The 12,964-nt window shown below is 40.7% G+C and overlaps 1 protein-coding gene across 1 annotated transcript; it reads left to right on the top strand.

Moving 5' to 3' along the window:
• Positions 1-4,046: 4,046 nt before the first annotated feature.
• On the top strand, positions 4,047-11,296 carry LOC146623776 (endothelial cell-selective adhesion molecule-like). Its single transcript, XM_085364841.1, has 7 exons — positions 4,047-4,101; positions 5,106-5,257; positions 7,713-7,905; positions 8,010-8,165; positions 8,352-8,474; positions 9,592-9,727; positions 10,203-11,296. The coding sequence occupies exons 1-7, from the start codon at positions 4,047-4,049 to the stop codon at positions 10,738-10,740; spliced, it is 1,353 nt and encodes a 450-aa protein (XP_085220967.1). The 3' UTR covers positions 10,741-11,296.
• The last annotated feature ends 1,668 nt before the right edge of the window (positions 11,297-12,964 follow it).

Raw genomic sequence — 12,964 nt, 5'->3', positions numbered from 1 at the left:
CAAAACCTTATTATTATGTTACGTTGTGTTTTTTTTTTTGTCACACTGTCACTTGCTGCTCTTGTTTGCACATTTGCACGTGCACTTTGTTGTCTGCTGTCTGATAACAAAAAAAAAAAAGTCATCCTTAGAGATAGTTAGATAGTTTTTTGTTAATTTATGTTGTAATTTATGTTAGGTCAGTCTGTCTTGTCTCTGCTAGCCAGCTAACTAGGCCTCTTAGTTAGCTAGTTTAGAGTTTTCTGTTAAATTATGTTGTAAATTTATGTTGCATGTAGCACCTTGGTTCCTGGAGGAACGTTGTTTCGCCTCACTGTGTACTGTTAAACTGTATATGGTTGAAGTGACAATAAAGCCAACTTGACTTGAATTGAACTGAATTGAATGTCCTTCAAGAAGCCTGGAGAACTTTTCCTGAAGACTACTTTCGCTATAATAAAAAAAAAGAAAAAATTAAAGCAAAGGTAATGACTAGTTTGGGTGTTGTAGTCCTTTAATAATCAAGGAAAAGTAGTAAATCCACAATTTAAAAAAAAAATGCTTTTATTATAAATAATCCTGGTGTGGATTAGTTACTTACACATCAAACCAATGTTTTACAGGCAGAACATTGCTCATCTGAGTTTTTACAGACCCAGAGTGAAATTCACACAAGTTCAGCTTTCATTACCTGATCAGTGCGCCACTGAAGCAGACCCACTCTGCTCTGTCTTTGAAGATTCACCATGAGAAATTGGCATTCCTTGCTCTAACTGTCCACAATATGAAAGTCACAGGAAAAACCGACATGTCTTTTTTTTATGTTTGTTTGTTTGTTTTAACCCACTATGGTGCCACTTAAAATCCCTGTGTTTGAACAGTACACTTCAATTCTGCTTTAACAGCAATCCTTGATGTGCAGGGAAACATCAGGGTTAGCAAACTCACAACGCGAGTCTTCTTTCTCTGGGCCACATGTGTAATATTTATGTTTTTGTCCATCGAGCCACTCCATAGAGCTTCACTGCAAGTCATGTTTAATTGCAGCAGAGAATAAACACCAGCCTTCAGACCAGCTGCAAAACAGAAAAATAAACACGTGGACAAAATGCATAAATTTGCTGTAATGTAAGTTAACAAAGTAAGTTACATACCGCAAAAGCCAATAGCTCCTCCAGTCACACAACCACTGTTGCCTTGGGGCAGACTGACAGAAGCGAGGCTGCCATATCGCACCATCGGCCCCTCTGACCACCACCAGTAGGCGGCAGGTGAAGTGTCTTGCCCAAGGACACAACGACCGAGTCTGTCCGAGCCAGGGTTCAAACCGGCAACCTTCCGGTCACAAGCCGAACTCCCAACTCTTTGAGCCACGATCGCCCCAAAGTTTTCTCCACTTTGGATGCCTCCAGTGAGTTCTGGCAAATTCCACTGGACCCCAGCTGCCAAAAACTGACCACGTTCATAACTCCCATGGGCAGGTTTTGCTTCAGGCGTCTGCCATTTGGCATAACAGCACCCGAGATCTTCCAGCGGCTCATGAGCACTTTGCTCAAGGGCCTAGATGGGACTGTCATTGTGATGGACGACATACTGGTTTTCGGGGCTAAGAAAGAGGAGCATGACCAACGCTTAGATGCAGTATTACTGACAATCAAAGCATCAGGCCTTAAGCTCAACAGGTCCAAGCAGCTATGGCCTGCATGCTGCACTGTTACAGGACCATGACGGGGAGTTTTGGCCTGTTGCTTTTTGTTCTCGCACTCTCACAGATGCAGAGAAAAGATATTCACAGATTGAAAAAGAGTGTTTAGCATCTGTCTGGGCCTGTGAACGTTTTTCCCGCTACATCCAAGGCATGGGTCATGTATGTGTACAAACTGACCATAAGCCCTTGGTGCCTTTGATCAACTCATACGACCTTGACCAAACACCACTGAGATGTCAGAGACTGCTGATGCGACTGATGTGATTCAGTGTCACTGCTGAGCATGTTCTCGGTAAACAGTTAGTGGTGGCGGACGCACTCTCCAGACATCCACTGCATGGATGCTATCAGTTCGAGACAGACAGCCGGGTCAAGGTATATGTGAGCAACGTAGTGACAAGCAAACCTATCAAGTCACATAAGTTGGAGGAAATTCACAGTGCTACACAGATGGACCCAGAGCTTCAAAAAGCAATCATTTTCATCAGACAAGGGTGGCCTTTGAGAATGGCAAAGAGTTCATCACTGCAAGGCTTCTATGCAGCCAGAAGCCACCTTTCAGAATCAGACGGTCTAGTGCTCTACCACGATCGCATTGTAATTCCCACAGCACTCAGACCCAGTGTCCTTGACCAATTACATGAAGGCCACCAAGGACTAACTAAATGTAGAGAGCGTGCAAGATCAACAGTGTGGTGGCCCACCATTGGACTTCAAATGACACACAAGGTGAGATCATGCAACTTTTGCAGAGAGCACAAGCCTACACAGCGACGGGAACCCCTCGTGACTACTCCTCTGCCCAATGGCCCCTGGCAAACGATTGCAGTACTCGAAAAGACATTGTTGCCCAGTCCAGTCAATAGGGACACGGTTTGCCAAAGGGATGCTCCAAAGGGAGACTGAGGACTATCTCCTTTCTATGTTCTAAGGGCAGAATAATACCTTATCAGGACTGAGGGTAGTCTACCCCTGTGATGTCGTACGTTCTGACAACACTGTTTTATATTTAAAGTACTTTTGTTAAAGGGGAAGATGTTGTGAGATTTATTTTTCTTGTACTAGTAAGGCTACTATGGGGCCGGCCACTAGAGGTCGCTGGAACACTGTATGTTTTTGGAAAATTGATGTAGCCACGTACACTGGTGCTACAGTTCAATAAAAGTAGTCCGTGCTGAATAAACCCTGCGTCTTATTGCCTCCTATCATGACAGAGCTTGAGCAAGATCTTACTATTTCACAGATGTGGCATATGGCTGAATTGTGTAAGCCTGATTTATACTGTCCTCAATAAATCTGTGTTTGTTTAATATAGGGCAGAAATATGATAAAATACTTATAATTGTAGAGTTTGTTTTCATGGAAAGTGAGAATTTTTTTTGTTTTGAAACAAATAATAATCATTTTTAAATAATCTCTTTAGTCACAATAAATTTGCAGTGAGCAGGAACATTGTGCACTGAATTCCTGTTTTTTTCTAAATGTAGGTATTATCAGCATCCGATAAAGATCCTTCTCAAAAAAAAGTCTTTGCCAAATTTTAGACACATTACAGAAACATAAGAGCTTCTAAAAGCATCTTGGCCATTTGGCAGCTGTTGAAACACATCCAGACATATTGGAATATTAGGATATATATTATTGGACTGGAATATTAGAAACTACATGTGTATCCCCAGTCAAAATTGCACTCACACAGTAGTCCTGAGGAAATAAACATTTTTGTCTGTCTTTTTTGATAACTTGTAAAAGTCAAAGTTTCCAAAGAATAGATTCAAATGAAAAAAGAAAAAGAAAAAAAACTTGTGTAATTTATCAGGAGTGATCATACTAAATGCAAAACAGAAGCAAATGAACACACAACTGGGGTAGAATGTTTATTAGAATTTGCAATTAGCGATGTAACATTCACCTACATGACACAAAGGAAGTCATAAATATGCTAATATGCACAACTCTGTTGAAATGAGCTTCTTTCATCGGGGGATGATATCCACTGATATATCTCCATGTAGTTGGATAGGGATGAATGCACAGATACCTGTCACTCTGATGACACAGTAAATAAAAGTACAAAATAAACAGAGTCCATATCAAATATTTAGATACACGTAAAAAGAAATTAGAAACAAGTCAGAAGAGCACTGGATAATTAGCAAAAAGCAAAAAGTAAAGAAAAAAAGCTTTGTAATTCACTGCACTGCACTGCACCCGTAATAGTATTGTTTCCGCTCCTGTACACGGAGTATCAATGGCAATTATTAAAAAGAAGCTAAGCAGATCCTCATTAATCTTATAATATCATTCTGCTTATAACCTTTTTATTATAAAAAAATATGACATCAAACATGAAACAGGCATGAGAAACAAAGAACAATCCAAACAGGTTTCCTGCTGCACCTTCAACTGTACAGGTAATGATTCAGAGTCAGAATTCAATTCAATTGAATCACAACATTAAGGCAGTTTATACTGTAGGATAAACCCTGCGGTATTACATAGAACATTCTAGCAACTGGAGCAAGCACTTGGTGACAGTGGGAAGAAAAAAAACCCCTCTTTTAATAGGAAGAAGCCTCTGCTCTGGGAGCGACGGCTTCTTCTTCTACCACGTCTGGTTGGCTGTGAGGGGGGCAGACAAAAGACACACTGTCTGAGAGACAGAGATTAACAATAGAAATTAATATAGAGATTACAATTATTGATTACATGTACAGTGGTGTATAAAAGTTGTCACGGTCTGGAGGGCAGACCGTGGGGGATGTAGGAGAAAGGACCCAAAACGCAGACTTAATGGAATGAACAGTGGGTTTATTTACAGTGAGGTAATTGTACACCACACATTAAATCTCCAGAAGTGCTCCCTCAACTCCCGTGACGTGTCTTCTCCCAAGTGCTGGTATCCCGTGCTCTCTGCCCCTGTGCCTTCACACACCCCGTGTGTCTTGCAGTCCTGTGTTCCGCTGTCCTCCTGGGGAAAAACACAGACACAGCCGTTATGGCACCAACTCCGGCAGGCATACACTTTAACAACACTAGAAACACTGACATGGAGTCTAACTCAACGATCCTGCGCCGGAGGAAGCTCCATCGCTCTGTTAAGTAGCTCCCCCGACGATCCTGATCAGAAGCAGGTGTGTGGTAAGCTAGGCGTGACCAGCAGCTGGCAGGGCCACACCCATCAGGCCTGCAGGTGGCTGTCCTTCATCCTCCAGCCTCACACACACACACACACACACACACACACACCAGCATGGAACACAAGAGCACAGTGCAGCAAACATACATCCAATACACTAATAACAATAAAGGTCCACACTGTTCACGAACCCCGAGTCCCCGGCACCGGGTCCGTGACAAAAGTAATAAAAAACTGTGATTTTTACAGTGTGTTTTTTCCCTTTCTTCCTTCATCCAGGCATATGGGCCAACTTTTTAATACCCCTGAAAAATGGAGAAGTGATCGAGGGTCAGTATGTGGAGCTGCAGGCCCGGTACACTGGCGGCAACCCAAATTCCAAGAGTATCGCCTGGAACTTTTTGATGCCTAACACCAGCCAGATGAAGATGGTAAGGAAACAATTACACTTAAGTCTAATATACTGTATATCAAGCCAAGACAAGAAAAGACTTAAAGGTTTCTAATACTACTGTGCTGTGCAGATAGATGATCCAAAAGGAGGATCACAATCAAATAGATTTAGGGGAAGAAAGAGAACTCAGGAAGGGAAAGGATACAGGGTTTTTTTATTATTATTATTTCCCTTAGTGTCTCACCTTACTTTACTCTTTACAGGAAGAAACATTCATTAAATGTAAAAACATTTTCACTGATAAAAGAACAAAACTTAACTGCAATCTATTCAGAGTCGTATGTGTTTAGACAAGATAAAGTGAGCAATTCCCCTCTGACAAATTGTTCAATTCTATTGTATTTTATTTATACAGCACCAAATCACAACAACAGTCACCTCAAGTCACTTTATAGTGTAAGGTAGATCCTACAATAATAGAGAGAAAAACCCAACAATCATATGACCCCCTATGAGCAAGCACTTTGGCAACAGTGGGAAGTAAAAACTCAGTTTTAACAGGAAGAAACCTGCGGCAGAACCAGGCTCAGGGAGGGGCGGGGCCATCTGCTGCGACCAGTTGGGGTGAGAGAAGGAAAACAGGATAAGACATGCTGTGGAAGTGAGACAGAGGTTAATAACTAGAAATAATATGTATATAAACACATAGTGAGCGAGAAAGGTGACTGAAGAAGAAATACTCAGTGCATCATGGGAATCCTCCAGCAGCCTCAGCATAACTCAGGGTCACCTGATCACGCCCTAACTGTACTACTTTAGCAAGAAGGAAACTCTGAATCCTAATTTTAAAAGTAGAGATAGTGTCTGTCTCCCCAATCCAAATCTGGTTCCACAGAAGCGGGGCCTGAAAACTGAAGGCTCTTCCTCCCATTCTACTTTTAAATGAACTAGGAACAACAAGTAAGCCTACAGTCTGAGAGCAAAGTGCTCTAATGGGGTGGTATGGTACTAATTATGTAAGTAACTAAAATTTGACAAAGTGATATTTTTTCCAAACTGCTAATATATGTTTCCTATGCATAATATAATAATAGTAATATGGAGAAAATAATTGACAAGAACCTATTGTGCCTTTTCCAGCTCTTGGTTTTGTTTTTGAATGCTATTAGAGTTGCTTGGCATCATTTGTAGTTGAAAGTAATCATAAATACCAATGCATGAGTTCTTGGTGCAGCCCCTCAGTTCATCTTCTCTCTTAAACAGACAGTTTTTGCTCCTCACCGTTCTTACCTTTAAGGTAACAGGCGATGATGCGTTTAGATCACTGTGGAGTGATTTTGGCCCACTCTTCTTTGCAGAATGCTTTAATTCTTTCACATTGGAGGGCTTTTGAGAATAAACGGTCTGTTTAAGGTCTTGCCAAAGCATCTCAATCAGATTTAAGTTGTTTTCTTTTGCTGCTATGTTCTGGATCACTTTCCTGGTGCATAACTCAAATGTAATTGAACTTCAGAATACAAGCTGATGGCAGGAGATTTTCCTTCAGGATTCTCTGGTATAAAGCAGAATTCAAGGTTCCATCAGTTACAGCAAGTGATCAAGGTCCAGACCATCAGGTGACTAGATTACTCAAAGAAAACAGATTTTAATCTAAGAACATCTTTACTTTTTACTGTAAATGATGCATCTGCCTTGAACCGTTCTATTTATACTGTATTTCAGCCCCTTCCACTGCAGAGATACATATGCTGGAACTAGGTTTTATATCAGGCTTCTTTTGTTGTGTTTTGTTTTTTATTGTACAAGAGCCATATTCGTTAGAATGTAGTATTTATCTAACAATACAGACCTGCATAATTTGTGTTAATTAAATTGCAGAGAATGAGAGCTGAGAATTTATAGATCAGGTTCAAGAACATTAATATTACTGTTTAATTTGGCCTTATAGGTGGAAATGTGAAGGTTAGATTTAATTTTATTCACAACTGAACATAGAAAACATGTCCAATGTTTAAACTGAGAACGTACCTTTTTAAAGTGTGGGCTGTGAGTCCGCCGTGCACTGTTTACCTCACCTGCCGATATGCGTCATGTGTAGTTGCTTTGGAGGAGGCTGTAAAACTTTGTGTAGAGTCCAGTAAAGGTTGATGAGTCAGTGAAGCTAACTTCTGTCCAATGTCAGTGATACTAAGGTGAGTTGTTGAAGATGTCCTGAACTTTCCTCTGTAAGCACTGCTGATTTTACCAGTGTTAGTGAAACTTTCTTTTCTTTAAAGTCTTGCACTTGGACATTTAGCAAATAAATCTCTGGAAATGTTTTGGATAAATACAAAGTCCATTACATCCCTGACCTGGATGTCAGTGACACAGGTCAGTGATATCTGTTATGCACAACTACTTCTTCGTGTGCTTTCTTTTATGTACCAAAAAACCCCCTTTTTTAAATCTTCTTTTTGTTTCATGTGACGCTTGCTTTCTGTCCTTCTGTCCAGATCATCTCCTACACCGACAACGAGGTGAAGGTGTTTGACGGACAGTTTAAGGGCCGTGTCGGTTTCCTACATCAGATGCCATCATCAGATGTGTCGTTCTACATCAACAACACCCGGGAGTCCGATTCAGGAAGCTACATCTTTCAGATTGTTAATGATGGTATTACTGAAACGGTTACCCTGGATGTGAAAGGTAAGGGAAATTCACCCGTTGCACAGCTGTACTTCTCAGATTCACTGTGAAACAGTAAAACAGAAAGTCTTGTAATAAAACATTACATAATCCTCTCCCCTCAGTCCCTCCTTCTGTTCCGAAGTGCTCTATGACAGGGAAGCCAGAGGTAAAAGGAAATGTTACTCTGATCTGCATGTCCAGCTCTGGGAAACCTATTCCTTTGTACAAGTGGAAGAAAACCAGCCCCACCTCTGAGGTCTTCTTCTCACCCATGCTCAGTGAGTGCACAGCGAAAAAACAAAGAGTCATTGTTTGCTATAAATGTGAATTATTGATAGAAAAAGCAGCCTGCACACCGTCTTTTGGGATTGTCACTTAGCACATCTTTGAGAACTGTTATACATGTGAAATAATGTGTCTTCATGTGTGTTTGACTGTCTTTTCCATGTAAACTGCTGTGTTAGATGAGAAGACTGGCACTCTGAAGCTGAACAACCTGAGCAGCAACATGTCGGGGAAATACGTGTGCACAGCCAGCAACACGGTGGCAGAAAAGAGCTGCGCAATCGACCTGCACATTACCAACTGTACGCAGCAAGTGTAACCCTGGTTATGGTTTATTAATAAAAATAAGTGATGAAAAATAGTTATGGACCACACATTCAGATACACTATTATCAAGCATGAACAGCGAGCACCGATGTAATTAATTATTTCTGTTGGACACGATCATATCCTACTAATTTCTTATGACTGCTGACACGTCATAAGAAAACTAAATGAATATGCAGCGAACTTTCTTACATATATATTAAAATATTACAAATATACAATAATTTAGCAAAAGTATCATTATAAACCCCTATCACTCATGACTTACACAGATTCAAAGTAAAAAACAAACCCTGTTTGCCAGACATGTTTAATGTTGCTAGCATAGGGCTGTGACATTTTACATTGTAACCATTAGCTTAGCTGACTTTTCTATTCAGCAGCTAAGAAAATTATACTTTTGTCAAAGTTGGCTGAATTTGTGGGGCAGGGATAGCTCAGTAGGTAAAGTGGTCGCCCCATGATCGGAAGGTCGGCGGTTCGAATCCACTTAACGGCTACCCTGAGGTACCCCTGAGCAAGGTACCGTCCCTACACACTGCTCCCCGGGCGCCTGCTTAGTGGGCTGCCCACTGCTTCACTGAGTGAATGGGTCAAATGCAGAGAAAAACAAGTAATTTCCCCATGGGGATCAATAAAGTATCCATTCTTATTATTAATTTGTCTTACTTTAACATGAGTCTGGACAGTCAACCATGCCCAACACAACCTAGCGTCCTGGGAATATATAATGTTGCAGAAGCCTGAAAACAATGGACAGCGGTAAATTAGTGATCAACATCGCAGCATTATTGTAGTGTCTTTACATTACAATATAAAGCGCCTTGAGGCAACAGCTGTTGTGATTTGTCCCTATATAAATGAAACTGAATTGTAGCTTAAAACTGATTTGCTAGGCCACAGCACAACTGGTCACCTGATTAGTCCATCTCTATGTCAAACAGAAAGGACATCTTTACATGACTCGAATATAAAACATTAATCTGCTTTTCTAGCCAGTGCTGTACAAGTACTATTGATTCTACACGAAATGAGGTAATAAAAGTGTTTTTAAATTCTTTGAGATAGTAATTGTATGTTCTTTAATTCCAGCCAATAAAGTGGGGGTGATTGTTGGTGCCACAGTTGGCTCAGTGGCTGGCTTCATCTTCCTCCTTTTTGTGTGCCTCACTTTTGTCTTCGTGATAAGGAGAAGAAACAACGAGGATGACTTGGCCAATGAAATCAAGTGAGTCAGTGTGGCTTAAATGCAAGCAGAATTTTATCATTTAAAATTCGTAACAGCATCTCAGCTGGCCAGCAGATCTGAACCAGGACCCTTTTGCCACAGTGCTAAACAGTGTCAGTTCAGGCAAGTCATAAGTGGCAGCGTTGGTAGATGAAGTTCTTGTTGCTGCTGCTTTGAATCAAATTCATTTTAGTCCTTTGCAGATGACCCAGGTTTTACTTTTGACATGTACCAATTGCACAGGAATGCACATTTTGATCTTGCACATTTCTCAAACTAAAGTGATTCTATCACACCTGTTTAAGAAGCCTGTTTTTCAGATTTAATTTTCATATCCTGTGATAGCAGAAACAAATTACCATAGTTTCAAGATTTAATGAAGTACTCCATTTCAGTGTTACTGTGAACTAATTATGCATTTCTAAAAGTAATCTACACGCCACAAATAAGTAATCCTGCACCTCGATGTCTACAGGGAGGATGCTCAGGCTCCCAAGCGTGTGTCATGGGCTAAGAGCGGCATGGGTTCTGACATCATCTCCAAGAATGGCACCCTGTCCTCCATCGCCTCCAGCCCACACCACAAAGAGTCCTCCCATCACCACAACAACCACCACCACCACCTGCAGCAGTATCCACAGCGCCCCCCCTCAGACACTGCATCCATCATCACCGCCACAGGCAGCAATGCCGGCTATAGACCGTCCCGCCACCAAGGGGCCTCCACTCCCACCCATTACAGCTACAACAACAACACCACCCTGCCACGTGAACAGCCATTGTCCCCCGAGGCCGGCAGCAATGGCGGTTCCATGCCCAGACCCGAGCGCTACACCCAGTTGCCTCAGGCACAGGCGCTGCCGCAAACGTACAACCAGCCTCGGCTGCAGCTCCAGACCGCTCCCTCCCCGCCACCACTACCCACCTCCACCATCATGGCCTCCAACATCACCCGAATGGGAGGCGTGCCCATTATGGTTCCTGCACAGAACCAGGCCGGATCTCTAGTCTAGCATGAGCTAAGGGAATACTCTCACAAAGGATCAATTGCTGATTTTTCAAAGGGACTTTAATATTTAGCAAAGAATTCAAAATGAAAGGTCATTTACTGATGCCAACAAGCTCTCAGACACACTGTTTACTTCCTTTAAGAATACTTACTTATAGTTCTTTTGTACTCTGTATGCACTGTACACATTTGAAACTATGTATAGATATGATTTTCATACATTTGTCCAGTATCATCTTTTCTACTTTATGGATTTTAATGTTTTCATTTTTCATATTTAGATTTTTAAATGTAATTTCTTCCAAACTGTTTTCCTCCTGCCATTTACTAACCGCAGCTGGAACGCTGTGTGTGCTAATCTCACGGACAGAAAAAAAAGAGCACCAGCATGCTACACTTTATCCATTGTCTTTATTTAGAGAAACTACCTGAAGGACTCATAGGTCATTACTGTTTAAGAAGGAGAATGTTGCTCATAAACACTGGGTTTAATCTATGTATTATTAACTCTATTTCAGCACCAGACATCAAAAGACAACATAATGTGTTGTGTGATAAAGTTTGCCCTTGCAAAGTATCCTAATCCTTTTTTTTGGCTTTGCTTCTGTTGGGTTTTCAACTTGCTTTCAAAATGCTTTTAAACTCACTTCTTTAAATACAGATGAGCAAAAGCTTCTGATAATACTGAGCTGTTTAGGACTGCAGAACAGTAAATTTGCTTATATTCTTGACTAGTACTAATAACCAGTGTTGGGGAAGTTACTTTGAAAAGGTAATTAATTATAGTTACTAGTTACTTCTTCAAAAAAGTAACTGTTAGTAACTGAGTTACAATATTCTAAAAGTAATTAATTACTTGAAAAGTAACTATTGCGTTACTTTATAAAAATGTTTAACCCTCTGGGGTCCAGGGTATAATTGGCCATTTTAACCACTTCTGATTTGACCTCTACATTTCACCTTTAAAAACTGTTTACTTGTTTGGTATCATTCTTTTCAGCACAACCTCACGTGTCTGAATTTCCAGTTATGTTTTCATTTTGACATACTGTATTAACACAATTGATCTAAAATCAGACAAAAAACATAAAATCAGAGTAGAAAAAGTTATCTTTTTTACTGTAACAACAACAAACATGTTTAATGAATTATATTTCATAACTTTAAATGCAAATATAAATTGTCAATTTTAAAATCCTATGCACAAGTTTTGCAAACAACAACGTTATTTGCATCCATTTACCTTTTACCTTGATTTTTTAAATAACCATTTCAAACTATTTACAGAACAATCAGTTGTTCTGCATTCAATAAGATGCAACACAAATTATTTGTGCCACTCCAAAAACACAATTTCTGTCCACTATAAAGGAGAACATCACAGCCTGATACCTGCAGGTCTGACAGCAGCAGGTGTATCACTCCTGTTTCTACCTGGAGACAGCAGTCGCCTCATTGTTCTGACACACAACACAAAACTATCCACAACACTACACACTAACTACACACTCCAAACACGCTAAACGTCACAAAACTCTCTCTCTCTCTCTCTCTTTTTCGTTAGACAGTGATCATGATTACCGTCCGCGGGAGCGCGCGCAGCTACTTAACGCTGTAGCGTCCACATTACTTACAGCTACTTCCATGCAACTGATATAAGATGCAGTAAGCTGAACACAGCTTCAATCGTCTGTTTGTTGAAAAATAGTAACGGAGCGCATTTTCTTGTTAGTAACTGTAACGGCGTTGTAACGATAGGAATAGTAATTAGTTAGATTACTCATTACTGAAAAAAGTAATGCCGTTATTCCCATCACTGCTAATAGCTAATAACTAATCATTTAAAGTTGCCTGCAGCATTCAAATTGTAAATATGTGAATTTTGGGGGGTAATTGGTAGCACGTTGTTGAGTGCAGCCTTTATGGACAACAGAAACAGGGGACGTGTTTGCCTTTATTACCACTTTGTGTTGGTATTCTTTTGTAACTTAGTCATCATCTGCGTCATCAGCATAAATTCATTACATACATTCATTATTTGGACCTGTTCTTCTAGACTGGCGCAAAGAGCTTATAGCATTAGAGAAAGACACCCGGTGATCACACAGTCCCGCACAGTGAGGATAAAGCGCTCGCTTTTAACAAGAGGGAGTAGGAGCCACCTTCTTTGACCAGTAGTGGATCAAGAAACTGAAAAAATATACAACCGGCCATCTGCCACAACCCAA

This window comes from Diplotaxodon limnothrissa, linkage group LG10 (genome assembly GCF_057381915.1).
Source record: "Diplotaxodon limnothrissa isolate DT_005_m linkage group LG10, D_limnothrissa_male_GT1.1, whole genome shotgun sequence".
Classification (NCBI taxonomy): domain Eukaryota; kingdom Metazoa; phylum Chordata; class Actinopteri; order Cichliformes; family Cichlidae; genus Diplotaxodon; species Diplotaxodon limnothrissa.
This window is presented reverse-complemented; position numbering and strand designations above follow the sequence as displayed.

Excerpts from the sequence above, each read along its gene's own strand:
- LOC146623776 (XM_085364841.1), top strand. The coding sequence starts at position 4,047 with ATGAGAAACAAAGAACAATCCAAACAGGTTTCCTGCTGCACCTTCAAC. Across the intron at positions 4,102-5,105 it reads CTGCACCTTCAACTGTACAG|GCATATGGGCCAACTTTTTA; the intron begins GTAATGATTCAG and ends TCCTTCATCCAG. Across the intron at positions 5,258-7,712 it reads ACACCAGCCAGATGAAGATG|ATCATCTCCTACACCGACAA; the intron begins GTAAGGAAACAA and ends CCTTCTGTCCAG.